Source organism: Leishmania panamensis (genome assembly GCF_000755165.1).
Source record: "Leishmania panamensis strain MHOM/PA/94/PSC-1 chromosome 29 sequence".
NCBI classification, from domain to species: domain Eukaryota; phylum Euglenozoa; class Kinetoplastea; order Trypanosomatida; family Trypanosomatidae; genus Leishmania; species Leishmania panamensis.
The window spans coordinates 652268-673085 of record NC_025875.1 but is presented as its reverse complement, the minus strand read 5'-3'; the positions used below and the strand labels follow the sequence as shown (position 1 = coordinate 673085).

The window sequence follows — 20818 nt, the reverse complement described above, 5'->3', positions numbered from 1 at the left end:
TCTATCGTGGCAATTCTCTCTCCATAGCAAAGACATGAATGCCATAATTACTCAAGTAAAGCGACACTTTAGTCGGTGTTTTTCTTTCATCTTTATCCCACGCCCTCCCCCCTCGTTTCGAAGTGCGGAAGTTCATGAACAGAAAATGTGAGGTGGGCGTAACTGCCAAAGCAAAACTGTAATACATCCTGCTTGACATTGTGTTCATGTCACCCTTCTCCCCCCTCCCTGCGCTCCAACGATTCTAAGCGCGCCCATTCTTTTTTTTTTGTCGCATCATTTGTGTGTGTGTGTGTGTGTCTTGTTCTGCTCTTCCCTCTCCAGGTGTGCGAGCGCGTGTGGTCGGCTGCCCTGCTGCTTTGCATCCTCACTTCACTTTTCCCTCTTTTTGCACCCCCTCTCTCGTATCTAAAGAGCGTTTGTGTGTGCTAAATATACTTTAGCTCTTCTTGTTCTTTCCTTTCTCTGTCGCTTTATCACTTGTTCGTTATTGCATTGAATTTTTTTTCTCCTTCAAAACCCTTTACTTCCTCACTGTCCCCTTCACCTCTTTACACCCACACATACACACACACTCGTGTAAAGTTGTCGACCTGTGGCTGAGTAAACGGCCTCTTGTGGACTGGCGACGAGACGAGCAGAACAAAAGGAGGCGTTCTTTTTTTTTCCTTTCAAACGCGTGCGCCTCTCCCTCTTCCCTTTCCGTCGCCACTTCTTCATGTCTATCGTTTAGTGACGCTCTCATCACCGCAACGGCGGCGAGATTGATGGACGCCTTTTTTATTTTTTTTATCGCCCAAGAGGAATTCGAGGGGTGGAGGAGAGAGCCGACCGTAATAAGAAAGAAAAAAAGATGTGCGAGAGGATAAGAGGATTGACTTGGCCTTGGGACGTATTTATCACTTGTCTTTTTGGGGGGGGAGCTTGCCTTGACGGGGAGGGTGTCGTATGTGTGCGTACGAGCCGTCTGTCTCTCGCCGTTGTTCCCTGTTGAAGTAGAAAGAAAAGCACCAAGCGACATAGCAAGAAGAAGCTCAGCGAAGAAGGCATGAACAGCCAAGTCGATGTCTCTTCCTCTTGCTCTGAGCCGCGACTTCATCTTTCGGTGCTTCCTTGTCTTGCGGTCGGTGTTTGTGGTGGAGGGATGTGCTTTGTCGCCCGTTCTTCCCCCACCCTCTCCCTCCTTCCACCCACACACACACACACGCACACACGCACACAAAGACCCAGACACTCACAGATGGGCATTTCGTATTTTTTTTTTCTCTGCAAGCCCACGTACATTAAAGGCATGTTGTATAGGATCACTTTCTCTTGAGAGCACAATAAGGATGCAGAAGCGTGTTAGACGCGTGTATGTGCCTATATGTATTGGATGTGTTGTATGCCACTCTCGCTCCCCTTTCCTTCTTCCCCTTCTCATCGATCTCACTTCTTTCCACCCATCCAACCTGCTCTCGCTCTCTTTCATCCTTGATGATGTGTTAGTGTTCTTGTTTTTTCTAATTCTTTGCATGTACTGTTCTTTCTCTGTGTCAACGAGTGGGTGTCGCGTGTGTACCCCACGTTATTACTATTTTAATTCTCTCTTTTTCAAGCGATGAAAGCTCTCAGCCATGGACGTGCCTGCGAAGCACAGAAAAACAACAACAAACAACCAAGGCAAAAAGACGCCAAGCGCAGATGTCAAACGACTTAACAGAAAAACAGGATGAGTTGTCAGAAGACTGTTGTACACATGCTTTTCCCCAACTGGCATCTTCCTTCTCCCCCTCTTCCCCCCTCCCCCCTCTCTCCGCGGCTGCTTCGTCTCGGCCTTCTTTCCCTCTTTTTAAGCCGCAGCGGATGGAAGCACACAAAAAAAGGACTGCGAGGGCCCCCGCTCACACCTACCACGTCTTTCATACATGTAGAAAGGGGGGAGGGAACTGCATCCAGAATAAAGGGAGGCCATCGTTGCCCTTACCTTGTTGGCACCCTCCTTTTTGGATACATTTCCCCTCTCGCTGCTTGCATGTAGCCGCGTGTGCGTGCATCTGCGAGCGAGTATGCATCCCGGCCTGTGTTTCTTTTTTGTTTTTTTTTCCTCGTTCCCCCCCCCCCCCCCCCTGTGTATGTATGTGTGTGGTCCGCAGAGGATTTTTCCTGTCGGTTTTTTTTCCTCTGGCGCCTCCGGTGAGGTAAAGAGGAGAGAAAAAAGACTTTACTCTCCCTTTCGTCCTCTCCGACCGCTGCTGCTGGCGCGGGCATGTGCTCTTTGTGTGGGCGTCTATTGCCCCTGCAGTTGATTGCCATGACATGTGTTGGTGTGCGAAATGTCGTTTTTAAAAAAAAACGAGCGAATGAAGTTTGGCCTATCAGCCAGGACGGTGAGGAACGACGTCGCGAGAAGTGGGGAACAAAATAAGTCAAAAACTGCTGTAGCTAGGAAAGGAGAGGGGGAAAGGAGGTGATGCAACGCACGACTCACAGCGAAGACGAAGATGCTGAGCTTCAACCTCCGCTTCTTTCCGTGCGTGTGTGTCAGTGTATAGGAGCCTTGGGCGTGCAACGACGAGCTACTCCTATTCGACTGCTTATCACACCTCTCGTATGCTGTTGCCTTGTCCCCATAGCGCTTTGCTTCATTGCTGCCACGCCCTCTCTCTCTCTCCGCTGGTACGCATTGCTCTACTCTGGTTAGATGTCAGGAGCACTTCTGACGGCAGCGCTCTCAACATGGTGCCTCAGGCAACATGAAAGAGCTCACTCTTCCGGAGACAGAAAGAAAAAAGAAAAAGTCAAAACTTTGGCATTTAAAAGCATCTGTCTCAGTGATGCCATGGTCATGGATGGGCGCGGCACGTCGTTTGCCCTCTCTTCCGCCACTAGACGCGCTGTCGACGTGACCGAGCAGCGAGTGCCACTCTCAGGTGCAGTGCTCGTCATGCCTCATGCACGCGCGTGTGTGAGGCACCAGAGTTGTAGTTGTCTCGTTCGCTGTGTGGACCAGATGAGTCTTGTGCGCACCTGAGTAGGTGTGACGGTTCCTCTTTTGTGTCTAAGCAACGCTCCATCGTACCTCTCTCTGTGTCGCTTCTCGTGTCTCCACCTTGCGCTCTCTCTCTCTCTCTTTCCCCTCAAAACACACACCCACACCCACACACGCACACACCTGTGCTTGAGCGCGGAGAAAGAATGGCTCTATTCTGGTATCGCATTTTCCCCCAAGTGTGTGTGCGTAGATGCACGTAATGTGAGCTTCGCACACACCGACAGACTGATGGATACGATACATTGAAGGGGCCAGAGAATATGGTGAGTCTGTAGGTGAGCGCGCGAGAGTAGCCGCAACTTGAGTGTTTCTGCTGTCCGTTGGGACTTTTAATCAGAAAGAGGGAGAGCGAAGAAAACAGCGGAGAGACCTGCATGCGCGCGTTGGCCATGTTTGTTGTTTCCACAGCTTGAGGCACATTGGGATGCTGCACGGAAGCGCGATCTTGTCATTGCCTTCTTACGGAAGTTGGTTAGTCCTGTGCGCCGGGGGGTGAACTGATGTGCGTTGTGCATGATACCCCGCTAGAATTTCTCCCTCTGTCTGACTCTCTGCTTCCACAAAGGACAAAGAACTGAAGTGTGACGGAGAAGGTGCCGAGAGCGAGAGAGACCTGAGAGGTGCCATGTGTGTAGAATGAGTAGTAGAGGGAAAAGAGTCGGAGAAACAAGTGCTCGCAATCGCGCTGCTCCTCCTTCTCTCTCCTCAACTGCCTTTTACTCACCTCTGCCGCACCTCTTCGTATCTCCTCTCTCAATCGCCCACTCTCCTTCTTCGTTGCTTCCCCTCCTTCCTTCAGTAGGGCCTTCAGTGTCATAGCCTTTGGAGATGTTACGTTGGTTGTTTTTTCTGTTCGCTGTCAGTGCTGGAGCCTGTGCGAGGTTCTGGATGTGGTATGCGCATGAATGCGTAGCGAAGATGTTTGAGGAGCCGTCTTGCTTCCTTCTCTCATGGTGATGTATTGCTCCATAGGAACTTCGCGAGAAACGGCGGTGGGCAAACGCGCACCCACGGAGGCCATATCGCGCCGGCGTGTATATAGAGGCCTGCTTCGTGCATGTCAGCGTGTTCGCCTTCTCTTTCTTCTGCCCTTGTGCGTCGGCGTCGGTGTATACGCACACCGTGCCGCTCTGTTCACCAGCTCTAGCAGAAGAAGCTCATCGCTTCTCAACACCCTCGAGGAGTCGAGGAAGGACCGAGTGGCGGTGGCGGTGGCGAGGGAGGAGGGGGACAGGCAGTAAGAAAACAGAAGCGAGGAAAACAAGAAGTGTTATGCGGGTGGCACTCGTGCGGGATGCCTTTCCCTCTCCTTTAGTGGGCTGCCACATTACCGTAGTCTTCGCTACACTGAAGCTGTCAGCGTCCTACCCTAGCTCCCTTTCACCGCCGGTATTTTGGCCTCTCAGCTGCGTCAGCACTCAGCGACATCGTAAGAAAGAACAGCAAGGGAAAACACACAGCTGAGCAACCGCACTTGTCTTTGTGTCGCATTCCTCTGTGAAAAGTGGCCCGCCAGAGATACGAAGTTATAGACCGTCCCCCTCGCCCCAAGGCCTCCTTCTTGTCATTGCCGACCTTGGCGCGGAGCGGGGGAGTCTCCTCATTATTCAGCGCCTACACTGGGCACGGTGCTACTACCTGCGCGCCTCTCCTCCCCCACTTACCTCTGCCCCTCTCTCTCTCTCTTTCTGTTTGCCTCTTTTCGACACACACACACACGCACGCACGCATACCCACACATGTATGTATGTGTATATATGAATTGCACCGTCCCTTGACACCCGGTCTCGCCCTGCACCTTCTTTCCCCTCAGCATACGCACCACTGCCACGACTGCCATCCCCCGAGGACGCCCCCATTCCCCTTTTTGTGCTCATTTCACTCTCTGTCCTCTTCTCTCTTCGCGACAAGGAAAACGGAGCGATTTAACCGTGGCATTCGCTTAAAGGCAAGAGACGAAACAGCAAAGTGTAAGTTGTGCACCAATGAAGCTCGTTGTCGATGAGCTCTACCGGTCACGGATGCTGATGGCCGGCGTGTATGTGGGCCTTGCCATCAGTTCCACCTACGGCTTCAGCATCTTCACGGAACACCTGCGCAATAAGTACAGCTTCAATCAGGCCGACATCACGACAATCAGCACCGTAGGGAACTGCTGCGGCTATCTTGTCTTCTTTGCCGGCATTATGTTCGACTACGCAGGCTCGAAGGTGCTGTTCCCCATTGCCGGCACTCTGGGCTTTCTCGGCTACCTTCTCTTTGGTCTCGCTTTCGACGATGTTATTACGAGCAAGAGCAAAGAAGTGGCCCTCATCCAGTTTTGCATTTTTAACGCCATCTTGTACTTCGGGTGCCCAGCTATGGACGTGGCAACGCTGATGCCGCTCATGGTAAACTTTCCACTGGAGCGTGGGTACATGGTGATCATCCAGAAGACCTTCTCTGGTCTTGGCACATCAGTGCTCATGGCATACTTCAACGGCTGGTTCCTTAACCTGGAGGCGAAGAACGCAAGCAACTACTCGGGGTATGCCTACTTTGTCGGCGCACAGATTCTCTTTTGCTCCCTGCTGGGCTGCTACTTTATCGACGCCGCCCCATACATGCCGTGCCAGTTCCGGCGGAAACGCCTCACCAAGGAGCAGGCGGCGGAGCGGCAGGCCACGCTGACCATCTACTGCAAGCAGCACGCACCCGCACGGCGTCTGTACATTGGATGCTTCCTCGTCAGTGTCAACCTGATCTTTCTCGCCATCTCCTCGATCGTGACGGGCTACGTGCCCACCAAGAAGAGCGGCTACATCGCCATCTCTGTCCTTGCTGTGGGGCTACTGGCGCTTTTCAGCCTCATGGCGCTGCCCATTCAGTTCCTAGGTCGCTACCCCGTTATCCAGAAGCGCCACCCCCACTTTCCCAGCCTCGGTTACTCGGATGATGTGCCGGAGGAGGGGACGGAGACGGATGCGAGTAGCAAAGCCGGAGCTGCGGGCAATGGTCAGATGGAGGAGGCTGAGGCGGATAACAGCGACGGCGCCAGCAGGGTGCCGACGATGGGGCAAAATCCAACGGATCAGCGGCGTGCTGGCGGCGTAGGCAGCACAAATGAGGCTGACATCAATGCAACGACGGTGACGGGAAGCAATGAGATTGCCACGGAGATGCACAGTTGCAGAGAGGACGAGCCGGCAAGCCCTCGGAAAGCAGATGCTCCGGAGGGGGAGCAGGTGGCTGCTCCTGCGCCGCAGACGAACGCCACCGGCGTCCCGCAGTACTATCAGTCGTTCTGGCGCAACCTCCTCACGATTGATCTGTGGCTCTTCTGGATTAGTTTCTTTGGCATGTGGGGCACTGGTACCGTGATGCAGATGAACGCAGCGCAGATCTACCGCAGTCAGAACTTCGGTGTGTACGACCAGTCCCGCCTCGCTCTCTATGTCGCCCTCATTGGTGTCGGTAGTGCTATTGGCCGTATCACGAGCGGCATTCTGGACATGTGGCTCATCCGGCGCAAGGCGCACTCCACGAACGAGATCCTGACGACCACCTTTCTTCCAGTTGGTGCGGTGCTGCTGTTTATATCCTACCTCCTCTTCGCGGTGATCCCAGCGGAGGGGCTTGTCCTGCCTTTCCTGCTTGGCTCCATGGGCACGGGTATGGGCTGGGGCCTCGGTGCTCTAAGCGTGCGCATCGTCTATGCAAGGGACATTGGCAAGCACTACAACTTCATGTTCTCCTCTGGCTTTGTCAGCACCATCGTCCTCAACCGCTTCATGTTCGGGGGCATGTTCGATAAGGAGGCCAGCCGGCTTGCTACAGCCCCCAACTGCAACCAGCCGTCGTGTGTGCGGAATCAAATGTTCATCCTCATGGCAGTGAACGCCGTGTCCACCGTTTCGGCCATCTTGGTGCACTTCCGCTTCCGCCGCTTCGTGCGCCAAGAGCGGGCGAAGCAGGCCGAGGCGACGCTGGCGCTGGAAAGGAATAACAAGAGCAGCTGCACAACGGAGGACGGGTAAGCAACTAACAGGCGCGCCGGTTGTGGTGCACACGCACTTCTGTACACTCAGTAGTGATAGAGGGGGCGTGGCCAAATTCACAAAACAATTGTGAGGAGCATACAGCCCTGCGGTGCAAGGCGTGCATTACTCCTCTCTCTTCCTTTCCGAGTTAAGCGCCACGAGCGCCTTTTCTCGATTTCCATTTTCGGTCCTCCGAAGCCTCCTTTCCCCCACCTACCGGGTCTTCTCCGTCCACTCTTTTCAGATGATGTTGTTTTTTGTGGTTTCTCTCACAAAAACCTCCGTTGCGAGAAACTTACAAGGGTGAGTCCACCTTCACCCTCACCCTCACCCTCACCGTCAACAAAAAATGAAATGCAGCGAGTGCTGCGCCACGATGTGCTGTGCTGCTGCTGCTGCTTCTCGGGAAAGGTTTTAACTGGAAGGAAAAGAAAGAGAAAAAAAAGCGGACAAGGAGAGACAAACAAATATGGGGTGGCCGAAAGCGCCGATAAAACGGCCTGCTCCCCCTCTTTTGTTTTTCCTCTCAAGCAACGACCCCCTTATGCAGAATGCCGCGCACCACGAAATTGCACCTGTGGCGGTGGTTGTCTTTTCTTCCTCGTCTTACCACCTTCTGATATAATTGTGTATTTTGTTATTATTATTATTGATGCCGATTTTGTCGGCGTCTGCCTGTGTGTGTGTGTGTGTGTGTACTTCGGCTTCTTCTTTTCCTTTTCCGTGCCTTTCTGGTTTACTTTTTTGTTCGATTTTCTGCCATCACACACGTCGCCGTTTTTCTTTGTGTTGTTTGGCCTCACGCTCTCCCTCCCCCTCACTCTCTCTCTCTTCTTTGGGAGGCATTGGTCGCCAATTTACACGATATGTTTGCGCACCACCCGTCCCTTCAGTAACACCACCTTTATTTCTTGCCTCTTTTTGAGGAGGGGGGATTACGACGACTATGACGACTACCGTCTTTCTGTAGGTGTATTTGAACGTAGGATGAATGGCTAAAGAGTCGGTTGCAGCCTCGGGGCAGGGAGTGTGGAAGCGGGAACACCTCTTGAGGCGATAGGAAGGGGATGCCTCTTTTAACCTCAAGAAAAACTAGGGAAAACAGATCATGCGCTCAAACGTGAGAAATCCAGTGGGGGTGATGTGGTCCATGGAGATTGAGATAGCGGCTGCCTGCAACTAATAGTATGCTTCGACCAGGCCACTGATCGGGCTGCTATATATATATATATAAGGCCTTGTGACTTTGCAGTGCTGTGTGGATTCAGAAGCACATGGCGTCTCGTCTCCACAGTCACTCGTGTGTTTCTCTTACACACACACCGCACCTCTACAAACAGTAAGCGTTTAGAAAAGAAACACTGCGTCCAAAACCTGCCACTGATATGGAGAGGAGGAAGAGGGGGGCGCAACAAATGTTTCTTGCTCATTTGCGTTGTGCTCTGTACATCAAAAGGTCCACAGTACAAGTAGCCTCGCTTTGTTGCTTTTTTTTTTTTGGAGAAAGCCTCGCCTTATCCTCCCTGCATTTCTTGTTGCGCTCCATTCCCCTAAGCCCCTCACACCGGTACTGATCCGGGGATTTCATTTTCCCAAGCGTCCGTGTGTGCTCGCGTGGGTGCGGGGATGCCCTGTAGGGAGAAAGGGATTACGGCACAGAGGTTTCATGCATCTCTCTGGGTCTCCTGTTTATGAACCTGCGCCCTATTTTGTGGCCAGCCTCTCTTTCTAGCTCTCCTCTCCTGCCTTCGATTCGCTTCTTTTTTTAGGTTTGAAGCAGAGCATGACTCTCTCTCTCTCTTTTGTTTTGTGTTCGTTTACGCTTGTTACTCTTCTCTAGAAGTGTGCCTCCGTGTTGGTGTTGACCCTGAGGCGCTGCCATCTTGCCTTACCCTATCGCACTCTTCTCTTTGCGCCGCTCGCCGTTCTCTCATCAACCCATCGATGGCGAAGTTCAATTCCGCTTTTGCGTTTTTGGGCGCCTTTTCTCAGCGCTTCAGAAGACGCTGCTGCGTGCGTGCGGGGGTGGGGAGTGGGTAGGTGTCTCTGTTTCTTTCAGGGGAAGGGTGCCCGCGCGCGTGTGTGGGTGAGTGTGGAATGCGCTGTGCGTTTCGTTAGTGTCTGTGCTTTCACGGCCAACTGACCACGGTATGCCACTTGCGTTGCGGTAGGGAATAGCAACACAACCCACGCTGCTTTGCACAGAGGAGATGTACACCAGCCGGTACTAAGAGGGAAAAGGATCACCAGAAATGAACCCACGCGGATACGTTTTGGACACCATGTTCTGCCGCTCACTGTTAAGCACTACATTCCTCTCTCTTGGCCTACGAGCCTGTTCTACCACATATGCTGTTCTTGTGGCGCCATCGACGTACCCATGGGCAACCCTCAGCGGCGACAGTAATGAGGAGGGAGAAAGAGTGGGTGGCCATATGCGCAGGAAAGCAAGTGGAACTGTAGCTTGCGAGTCCTCGATTAGGTCTCTGATGTTTGGCAAATGCGGCTCTGGTATCGTTCTAGTGAAGCTGCTTCACAGGCCTCAAAAATGTGCGCATGAGGATGTGTGTGGGTGGGTGGGTGGGTGTGCCCATCAGCATGGACAGGTGGGCGCGTCATGGAGGCGAGGTGGCTCCCTTCGGCATCGTTGTAGGGTGATGAGTCGCGTACAAGACCACTGTAAGCTGCAAATAACAAATAAAAAAGAACGTAACGCAAATCATTCAAAGCTGATCAGTGCCTTCATAAGTCGCCTAGGGTGAGATGAGGCGTGCGCAACCTGCAGTACCCCATACCATGGGCTGCGGGTTTGGGGCATAGGGTACCAATGGGGGAAAGCAACAACAACCAAGAGAGTGCGGAGCAGCGGCATCGCTGATATGAGCGGCAGCCCCCCCTCCTCCTCCTCCCCTCTGACTCTTTCTCCTTTCGCTTCTGCGAACATTTACATCGTCCTCTTCATTGCATGTCGACCGTTCTCGTCGACCATTGCCCTCTCTTCCTCTTTCTCTCTTTCTGAGCACACGCATCTGGCATTGCAAGCAATCTGTGGAGGCCACCACAAGGCCTTTCACGTCCTTCGACGTTTCCTCTCACTCTTACACGACTTCTTTTCTTCCGCCATTGTGCCTTTATGTGCGGGGGTGTGTGTCATTGATGCTGCTTTGAACTTTTTTGTTGCTGAAGTGGTCAGGTGTTCTTGTGGCGCTGCGCTCTCCTCGTGCGTTTGGTTTTGAACTCGGCTCTTCGGCCAAGTCACATTCTCCGAGTGCGAACCCCATTCACACCTGCCCTTATCGCAGCCGTCGCGAGCCATCCAATGTGCGGCATCTGTCTTCTTGTACGGCAGAAGCTCGTGAACGCCACGGCCACTACCACATCAGCGCTAGCTTCACCGCAGCAGTCGGCAAAGTCCAGCCCGGCGGTCCCACACTCGAATCCCTTCTATCCGCCGCAGGACGAGGCGGAGCAGCAGCAGCAGCACCACCACCACAGACACCATCCCAACGGCATCAGCAGCGTCGCCTCTTTTCCGTCTTCTGCGGTGCAGACGCACCGCCTCACCCCATGTCTCTGCCCACAGGCAGGGCTGGATGCGAAGGACTTCCTCAGCAGCAGCGGCGACAGCCCCACTGTCAATTACCTCTTTGACGAAATGGTCCGCAATCTGCGCCGCCGCGGCCCTAACGCGTACGGCGTCACGCGGCGCTCCTTCTCCACCGTCTGCCAGGTGCCCACTGATGGCGGTGTGTCGTTGACGCATCCTGTGCCACTGATGACATCCGTGGACAGGGCGAACGGCGGGAACGCGACAACGAACGCTGCTGCCCCGCACGTGTCTGTGCCCGCCAGCGCCGCCGTACACGTCCGTACAGAGGTGGCAGGCGTGGCGTCTGTTCTTGGCCTGCGCGGCCACTCCACAGTCGCGCAGCCCTACGACGTGAACGTGGAAGCGGACGCCGAGGAAGACGATCCAGCCAATTCGTGGGACTACCGCTCCTCCCTCTTGTGGAACGGGGAGATCTTTGGCGGTGCTCTCTGCCCGCCTCCGTGGGGCTCCGACACAGTGCTGTTGGCGAGCCGCCTCTCCCAAATGGAGTTGGAGTGCGTGAACATGTCCCAAGAGAACGCAGCAGGGCCCAAGCATCTCCCACTGGCGCAGCGTCAACGCATGTTCCTGCGCAAGTGCACCACTCTGCTTGAGCAGGAGGTGGAGGGTCCGTACAGCTTTATCTTCATTGCGGCACGGCTGCGTCTCGCCATCTTCGGGCGAGATCCACTCGGTCGACACTCGCTCCTCACGCACATTCGCGTGATGGTGCCGCCGTCAAAAGCGGGGCACAGGTGGCCCGCGACTGCCACGACCCGCACCGCTCCGGTGGCGACGCATGAAGTACCTGCCGAGTTGGATGTGGAACTCATTGTCACCTCCGTAGGTGTGCAGCATCGCCTGCCGGCAAGCCCCAAGACCTCAGCCACGGAGGTCGCGAACACTGCCCCCACCTCGGCGCTTTCCTCCTCCTCACACATGGCGAGCAGCAACAGCCACCTGTCATGCCCGAAAGATCCCGCGAAGGTCGAGGGTGGTAATGCAGCCAAGCCGAAGCGCCCTCGCCATGAGAAGGCGGAGTCGGTAGCGACTAGCCCCCCTCCCCCATCTTCTGCCCTGTCGGGTCCGGTGCTCTTGTCAGTACCGAGTGCTGGAGACGAAGAGGACGACAGTGGTGATGCTTCCAGTGCCGGTTTCCGAGAGGTCTGCTGGCAGGAGGTCGGTGTCACAGGACTCTTCGCGGTTCCTCTGCAGGCTCCTCTCGTCTACCGCGATACCGCAACGGCAGCTGCATTGGAGGCGGAGACGTGGTCTGCTGATATCGCTGTCTCTGAAGACAGGGCGACACACCAGCCGCTTAATCTTCACCCCGTGTGCCTCTCTGATGAGGCAGTGGTGAGTGGCGCCGGTGACGGGTATCAAGCCACTCTCCGGGCCGCTCACATGCTACTCTTGCACTGCCCGTGGCAGCGGTCAAACCACCTTGTGCATCCGCTGCTGCGCACAGTCGGGTTGCCGATGGTGCCGCACGAGCCGCCGTCCTTCGAGCTCATTCTCGCGCATGAGGAGATTGCGGTGCTGCCGGAGCCGCTTCTGCAGTGGGCGCGCCACCTGATGAAGAGCATCCAGCCCGGGGAGGCACTGGACCAGAGCTGGGTGGACTGGGCTGCTGCACATTACATGCTGGCCCTCGCTGTCTCGATGCACCGCCGCATCACCGTGGCGAACGCCGGCGCAGCGGACGGTAGTGATGCGCAGGAACTGACAACCGCGCGTCGGCGTCCCCTGTGCATTCTTTTTTCCGGCGGTATCGACTGTACCGTCATTGCTGCCCTGGCGCACTACCTGCTGCCTGTAGAGACCCCCATTGAGTTGGTAAACGTGGCATTCGGCGAGACGCCAGAGCAGGCGCCCGACCGAGTCGCCGCCTTCCGCTCCATGGAGGAGCTTCTGCGCCTACCACTCCTTCATACATTGGGCAACGACGCGGCGGCAGGCGCCACAGGGACTCCAGCCGCCACGCCAGAGCGGGAATGGCGCCTGATCTTGGTTGACGTCCCGTCGAAGTCCACCTCAGACAGCGCCCACATAAAGGACCTGCTCATGCCGCGGCACACCGTGATGGATCTCGACATTGGCACGGCGCTCTGGTATGCCGCGCACGCCTCAGGTCGAATGCAGACATTGTGTCGCAGCGACGTGCTAGGCAGTGACACCCCGGCGACAACAGAGGCGTGCGGTGGTCCGATATTACCGGCCGCCCCCGTGCACACCGACATGGGCAGTCCCACCGTCACACTGGACGAGTTCTCCAAGCACTTCCGCGCTTACACCGGTGTTACCCCCGTCACCAGTTGTCCACCTGACGGAGCGGTATCGGACGTGCGGCCTCCCGGCACCTCTTCCGCCTTGCTCGCCCCCAACGCCACGCACATGACGGCGACCGCCCTGCTGCCCTCCTCGTCGGCCGCGTCTGTCGACACCGACTCTGTAGCAAACACGCAGAAGTACCAGATTCTAGTGGATGTTCTTGTCAAGGAGGGACGCAGTGGCTCTGGTCCGCACACGCCGGTGCTGCTCTCCACGCTGGGCAAGGAGTACAGCCTCTTTCTTCAGCCGCATATCAAGCGCTACAGCTACAAGAAGCTCGGCAGCTTCTTGAACGACGCCGCAAGGGCGGGTTACGTCCAGTTTGCCCCGGACGCCCCATCCAAGGCGGTGCGTCTCTGCCGGCCGTGCGACATGCTGCGGGCCGCTGCCGTGCCGCCGAGTCCATGGTTCACGACCGTATACATGAAGGCGAAGGAACCGATGCACGCTGCCGACGGATCGGTGCAGCCGGCGCCGCCGTGCCCGGGAACGTGTCAAGCGTCGTACGTGTCGCAGGCAAAGGTGGTACTGCTCGGCATGGGCGCCGACGAGACGCTAGGCGGCTACACGCGCTACCGACGCTTCTTTCAGCGAGAGGGCATGCCGGGTGCCCGACGAGAGCTGCAGCGTGACTTCGCCAGACTGTGGCAGCGCAACTTAGGTCGTGACGATCGCATCACAATGGACAGTGGCCGGGAGCCACGTTTCCCATATCTCGATGAGGGTGTCATGCGTACCCTGGAGTGGACGGTTCTGAAGCGTCGCAACAACATCCTGGACACACGCGAGCTGCTGTCGCGGCACACGGCGGAGAGCGGCGCTGCTGCTGAGGGTGCAGTGTTGTCGACGACGTCTAACTCGCGTGAGGGAGCGCCACCGCTGACGAGCGACGAGCTTTTGCGGCTTGCCCTCGAGCCCATTGTCAACTTTCACTTGAAACTCGGCGAAGGTGATAAGCGTGTTTTGCGGCGCGTGGCGAGCGTATTGGGCCTGAGCGGCGTTACACATTTACAGAAGCGCGCCATTCAATTTGGTTCCCGCATTGCAGAACGCAAAATCAAAGGCACCAACGACTTCTGATGCCTCTGTGTGAGAGTGTGGGGTGAGGGAAGAGAGATGCGGAGACGAGTGCGGTCTTGTCGCCCCACCCCTTCCCCTGTTTCTTTCGTTTCACCTGTCACCCCTAAACGCGGGGGAAAGGGAAAAGTACGGCCTTGGCTGAATAAGGTGACGAGGACGAACAAAGCAAAACGAAATGAGAAGAACTATACAATGGCGTTCTCGCGGTGTATTGACAATGTCGCGTATACGGAGGAAGAGGGGAAGAACAGGCCTCCCTTATCTCCCTCCCCTCGTGCCATACCTCGCATCGATCGGCGTGTGCGCGTGCGTGTGTGTGTGTGTGGTGTGATTCTGCACCAGCAGTTAAGCGGGAGATGCGCACGGCTTCAATGGTAGGAGAAAGGAGGAGGAGGGAAGATGGTAAAGGGAAAAGGGTCATAAGGCCGAGGAAGCGAGTCCAAAAGAGCTCGCGAATTCGAGTTGATAATTCGAAAGGGAGGACAACCGTCCCAGTTGTTTCCTCCCTTTTCTATACGTGCCCATCAACGTTTGCGCATTGACCTCACCCTACCCCAGAATCCCACAGACACACACACACACACACACATTCACCCACACCACCACTTCCACACAGGCCTTGCAATGCCTCCATGTGGACTGAACGTCAGCGTTACCTGTTAGGCGGCGGGAAAACAACGTAGGGGATCAACTCATGAGTGACTCACAGCAGCGGCAGCCAGAGAGCTATGCGCGTAGGTGTACCTGCGCATGTCTTGCGCGCCTGCATGTGTGTCTGTTGACGTTGGGGGTGGCGAGGGGTATTGCCTCCGTTATATTTGTTATCGCTTCTCACAGGCTTCTTTTTTTCTTGGTCTTTTCCTGCCCTCCCTGATGACGAGGGCACCACGCCTCAGTACGAGGTGTCCACGGGGTCCAGTGCCGCCACTCGGTGTGGGGAAGTCAAGCAACCCCCCACCCCCCTCCGTCCCTGCCGGTGCCGACCCACTTCTGGCGGTGACAGGGCCCAGTGCCTACGACGTGGGGAGGGGCCAGAGCGATGTATCGCTCGTGGTGCCGGCGGTCAGGGTCCGGGCGGCGTTGCATTGGAGCGGCCTGCGACGGTGAGGTCGTTTGTGCCGCCCATATGACGGGTGAGGTGTCAGGGTGGCGCGAACGCGTCTCACCCGGCCCACGCCGAGGTGGATGCACCAGGTGGCGACCGGCATGAGGGGCGTGGCTGTGAGGCGGCGTCCTGCGGGGCAGGGTGTGTGTGGGCCGCGTGTGAGCCACGGGGCGTGCGCCGATGACGCAGCGGGCGCATTGCTGTAGCGCGTGCCTACAACCGCTTCGCAGCCCGCGATGGACGCGTGACGGGCGGTGGCGGTGGAGCGGAGTTGAGTTCACGCAGCATGGCAGAGAATGGACAGCTGGGTCCCTCAATAAATATTTCTTTTTATTTTGGTGCCCTCTTAAGCGCCCCTCCGATGCTTGCACGCAGAGGCACTCTCCGGCACGTTTGTTTGTCTTCAGTGGATGTAACCGTAAGGCTGGCGATACCAGCGATGGAGTAAGGGAGGAAAGCGCCGAAGAAAGGGTAGTCTTATGTGCGCCTGAAGCGGTGCCTTTGACAGGCGCGAAAGGAAAACGCTCAGATCTGCCCAGCAATTTGATTGAGGTGTTTGTGCGGACTTGTAGTTGCCCTAGCGTGTGTTGCTCTCTTCATAGGTGCGTGCAAGTCGTGGTCTTTCTCTCCCATGCGCAGCTTGTTTGTCAACTTTGACTGCTGTTGCGCTTTTAAGCCTGCACCTCGATCCCTCTACCTCTGTGTCCTCATACCCCCCCCCCCCTTTACACTTTATGTGGGTGGGGGTGGAGGGGCTGTCTTTGTGCGGCTGGTGTTGGATTCTTCTGCTTGTGAGGATGGGCGCTTGTGTCGGTGTGTATGGGTGTGTACCGGCGCTGCAATTCCTTCGTTTTTCTTTCTCTCTTCCCCCGAGTTACTTCTTGCTCCAACTCGCTCTCTCCTTTCATAAAGTTTCTCAACAGCGAGTCGAGCTCAATCCAGGGGTGCAGCACTATCGTTGTTGATTTATGCCCAACGTTCTCGCGGCGAAGGCGGAGTCTCCGGCAGACGAGAGAGAGTATCCCACCGCACCAGCATGCGTAGCCCTCCTTTCCCGCCTCACGTGTCACTGGTGTATCTCTTTAATGATGCAGCTCTTGCCCGTCTTGCAAGCTCCATCGCAGCCCCTTTTCCCTTCTTCCCCCTCCCTCGCCACTTCACTTTGTGTTCTTGCTCACCTCTCTGTGGTACCTTGTGTAGCGACGTACACATCCCCCCTCTCTTCCCCTGAGGGGGTGTGTTTGTGGAAGAAAAGCTGGCGGGCGCGTCTTCAGACGTCAGAGCTCAAAACAACAAATCAAAAGTAAAGGCAGAACAAGAGAGCACCACTCAGCCTCTCATGAAAGTAGCCGTGTCTCCATCAAGCTCGTTGTTAGCGAATACATCGACTACGGCGGTGTCTGCGTTGGCGAAGTCACTTTTGTCGACGCCAAGACCATCCTGTAGCTTGAGCTCATCTTTACTGCGGTTCGCCAGCGTTGCAGAGGTTTATTCCACCGCCCCCACAGGGGTCACGTGCTGTCGCCATGTGCACATCGGGCACTCCACCGACGTGCACCGATGGCGCAACCCAGAGAAAGCGGAGGTTCAGCGGCAGTACCGCGGTGGCGTGAAATTGGAAAGCCACACAGTCAAAGTTCGCGAACAAGCGGCAAAGGAAAAGGAGCTCATTGACCAGGACAAGTTCACAGACTGGCGCCAGGTCTACAGCTATGCCCTCAGCATGGCTCTGCTGCTGATTGGACTGAACGTGATTCTGGCCGTTGTGGAGCCAAATCCATCACCTGAGTACGTGCCCTACACTGGATCAGTAGTGTCGGCGCCCAGCGTCAGCGATACGACGACCGACTCGAGCTAGGCGCCATTGAGTGAGGCGGCCCCAACGAGGCACATTTGAGAGGAAAAAAAAACATGCTAGAGAAAGAGCGATCGGGGAGCTAAGTCGACTGTGTGGTGTGTTTGCCCTGAGCAGAAAAGGAACGGTGGAAGAGGCATGGCAGAAACTGAGTGTGACGCCGAGAAGAGAAGAGCTTGGCTCGGAGCGTCAAACAGCCTGAGCGCTGCTCGTCCTGCTCACATCACCATCCACCTCTAATCCTTCTAGCCATGCTGGGCCTCTCTTGGGGTTTGGCGCATGCCATGTGTGTGGAGAGGCACACAGGCGTGTATTAACGTGCAGAGCGCAGGGTGGCGAGTGCACAGGAAACAAAGAGGAGGTGCAAATGGGGGGGGAGATGTGTGCCTCCAAGAGAACAGCCACAGGAGGGTAACAGCGCAGGTCGCATTTACCATCGCCCCCCCCTTCTCCTCCTGTGTGGCAGATGAGCGCTTGCTTGCCTATTGGAGGCCGAAGCGAAAAGAAGTACGGACACATTCCTCATGCCTGATGGAGAGGGGACAACTGCCGGATCAAAACATATGTGCTGGGGGGGGGGACCGGGCAACTCTCGTCACCCCTCTTCGGTCGCTTCCCGCGCCCCCGACTGTTTCCGTCCCGCCCTCTTCCCTCTCCTTGCACCCCTTGTACGGGTGGAGTTTTCCTCTCACGCGTTCTTCTCACCTCACGCGATGCGGTGTTGCCCCGTCTCTTTATCCCTTCTCGAATGCACACCCACAAGTGAATTTATCGACTCCCCCTTTTTCTGCCTCTTCCTCGGGTCGCCAGAAAGAAAGAGAGCTGTGCCGCTCATACGCCTATATATCTACGCTCTTGCCACCTGTGCACAACATCAAGTGGGAAAAACAGTCAGACATCCTTCAACGTCTTTCAGTCCCACATTACCGCCCCCCCCCCTCCTCTACGCGATTGTGTTCACGGAGTCGTGTCGATCGTGATTTTTTAGTACTATTCAATTCTCTGTTTCGCACGCGCAACCCTGTCATTAGCAAGCGTGACCTTGTCTCTGCGTGTGTGTGTGTATTCAAGACAGCTGCACCAGGGGACAAGGCGAAGCTCCCACGTTTCGAGGCCTTTCTCTCTTTTCTCTTCTATATCAACTCACACGAGTGTCTCGCATCGCTCATTCGCGCAAGGAGCCACAATACGAGCGCACCAATAGCCAACGTGCGCCACCCATAAGTCATGAACGGGGCACCAATGAGCGATGAGCAGCGTGAGGCACTAGAGCAGCGCCTCGCACGACTGTGTGCAGCCCAAGCTGCTACGGCCGCAAGTGGAGGAGGGAGCGCTGCTAGGGTGCCTGTCAGTGCTACAAACGGCATTCACCACGTCGATGTCGGTGCACCCCACACGGAGCAGCAAGATCCACCACCGTCGAACCGGCGTGGTGGACCTCGCAGTGCCGCGGCCCCACCACCCCCACAGATGGGGTACGACTACGACGATGAGGTTGAGGAAGACGAAGAAGTCGAGTCTGACAGCACCCGTCAGCAGTTCGAAGACGAGTTTCTGCGACTCGTCGCTCAGCAGCAGCAGCAGCGAGTGGATGCGGTGTCATCGCACGAACTGAACGCTGCCTCCGTTGTGCAGGTGAGCGCCACGCGCCACGCCGATGAGGGTGTTAACGTTGTCGCGACGGACAAGAACGCCCCTCACACGTGCGAGTTAGGTGACTTTGAGGCCCTTCGGCTTGCGAAGATGGGCGATGGTGTCTCCATGAAGGACTTCGGCGCCGCGTTCGGTGTTGTCTGGAAGACGCTTACCGACAACCGTGGTCGAAATGCCTTGCACTACGCCGCCGATGCCGGCTCGGCAGCACTCATACGACTGCTGACGGACGACCTGCATGTCCCGTACGTGGCGGATGAGAAGCAGATGACGCCACTTGACATCGCAATTTTGAACGGTCACTCCAACGCCGAAAGTGATGAGGTGTACGCGGCGCTCGTGGCGGCAGCCAAGGCATCAGGGCACGTCGACGGGAACCTGAGTGTCACCGGGGGGGATGTAAAGACACGAGAGAGCCTGCTTAAGGCGCACGCCCCTCCACCGCCAAAGTTCGTCATGACCAAGCCAGTTCCGAAGGCAGCAGAGGCGGCCGGTGCACGCACGTTTTGGTCCACTACTTCTATCGGCAGTACAGTGACCAGTGTGCAGTCCAGCAGTGGTGCCGACATGACCGACTCCGAGCGCCAAGCTGTCAGCGATGGGGTGTGTTCGCTAGATCAGCATGGACGATTTGAGTGGTTGCGTCCCGTGACGCGAGGTACGCAGGCGCCGTGTGAGCACTGGCAGGTTGCGATGGCATTGCAAGAAGACACGACGACAACAAAGATGACGGGAGTGGTGGTGGCGCAGGTGCTGGCGAACGCATCCTTGAAAGGGCCGGCGGCGAAGATGGTCAGCGCTAGAACAGTAGCAATCGCGAATCACCTGTCAGTGCAGGACGACAATCGCCACAGTGGCATCGCTGTCGCCTTGCTAAACGCGCTGCGCATCCGCATTGAGGAGTTGGCTGGAAGCGGCCAAGACGCTGCCGTCTTCTTCGCCGCCGGCACGCAACTCAGTCGTCCGCCGGCGGCTATCGCGACAGTCAAGTGGTACCGTCGCGCCTTTGATGCCGCGTATGTCTACACGTCCGACAACGCCTACAATGTCTTCCCCGATTTCTACAACTACGATGAGGTATTGCTTGTTGATGCGGTGCTGAAAGGTGCCATCCCCCCGTCGCTCGTGCAGCAGTATATGGAAGATCTGCCGTCGTGGTGCAATCTCGAAGTTACCTCCGATGAGCAGTGCGCGCTAGTGGTGAGCTTCATGCAGGCCAAGGCAGGCAGTGCGGAGTCCAACGTGGAGCTGGCCTGTGTACCGGAAAATGTGCAGGAGCTGCGCCGCACTTACATTAGCCACCCGGACCACCGCACCTACGTGCGGACGAACGCGCAAGGCTCAGTGACGGATCTCGTCATCTTTCGCAAACGCGACACACGTAAAACCGGCAAATCTGCCGATAGCGACTCTGGTGTCTTTGTGGCTGAAGTTGTGTATGCCCTCTTTACTACCTTCGACGGAACGGCGAAGGTGGATCACATGATGCTGTTGGCGTCGAAGCTTTTGTCAGCGAAGCTGCTGCTTGTGCCGACCATGTTCGGCATCACCGAAAGTGACCTTGCCAAGTCAAACTTTGATGAGATCGTTGCGAGCCGAGAGTACATTTACGCGGTGTCCGTGTTGACCCGGCGTGAGATGGATGGGCTTTGCCCGATGCCTGCCGCAAAGCTGTCGCTACCTCTCTACACGATTTGAGTCCCCGCGCGCCTCTCTCTTACGTGATCGGCCACTCTGTGCTGTCTTGCCCCGCATGTTAACACCCTCCCCTACGCACGAAAAAAAAAAAGGCGTCTCCCTACGTCCCCTGCTTCCTCTTATACACGCCTCTGTGCCGACGCAGCAGCCAGATTCGCGTCTGGGAACAGGCTTTCTCCGACTGTGTGGTTGCGTGGCGGAGGTCAACGCTGCAGGGAGTACTTATGCTATCGAGGTGGCGTTGAGAGTGAGGGCCATTGACACTGCGGATGGCGGGGAAGCAGTGCGGAGATCGAATGAGTCGCTGCGGTCAAATCCCTTTTTTCTCTATGCCTGGGTGTTTCTCACGGCTGTGGTTCTGCTGTCACTTCCTCCCCGGTATGTCCCTCCCTCTTCCTCTTTCTCTGTGTGTGTGTGTGTGGGTGGGTGGGTGGGTGGGTGTTTATCTCTGTGT

At 56.2% G+C, this 20818-nt stretch overlaps 3 protein-coding genes and 1 pseudogene across 3 annotated transcripts, besides 1 other annotated feature; all 4 read left to right on the top strand.

Moving 5' to 3' along the window:
- Positions 1–5019: 5019 nt before the first annotated feature.
- On the top strand, positions 5020–7050 carry LPMP_291550 (membrane transporter, putative; the record flags this gene model as incomplete). Its single annotated transcript, XM_010702458.1, has 1 exon — positions 5020–7050. The coding sequence occupies one exon, from the start codon at positions 5020–5022 to the stop codon at positions 7048–7050; it is 2031 nt and encodes a 676-aa protein (XP_010700760.1).
- A 3322-nt stretch (positions 7051–10372) lies between these two features.
- On the top strand, positions 10373–14053 carry LPMP_291540 (asparagine synthase, putative; the record flags this gene model as incomplete). Its single annotated transcript, XM_010702457.1, has 1 exon — positions 10373–14053. One exon carries the CDS (start codon positions 10373–10375, stop codon positions 14051–14053), a length of 3681 nt encoding a protein of 1226 aa, XP_010700759.1.
- An 868-nt stretch (positions 14054–14921) lies between these two features.
- Positions 14922–15461: a repeat region.
- Positions 15462–15892: 431 nt separating this feature from the next.
- On the top strand, positions 15893–17016 carry LPMP_291530 (annotated as a pseudogene).
- Positions 17017–18240: 1224 nt separating this feature from the next.
- LPMP_291520 (hypothetical protein) lies at positions 18241–20364 on the top strand (the record flags this gene model as incomplete). The annotated part of the gene is made up of 1 exon (XM_010702456.1): positions 18241–20364. One exon carries the CDS (start codon positions 18241–18243, stop codon positions 20362–20364), a length of 2124 nt encoding a protein of 707 aa, XP_010700758.1.
- Positions 20365–20818: the final 454 nt, after the last annotated feature.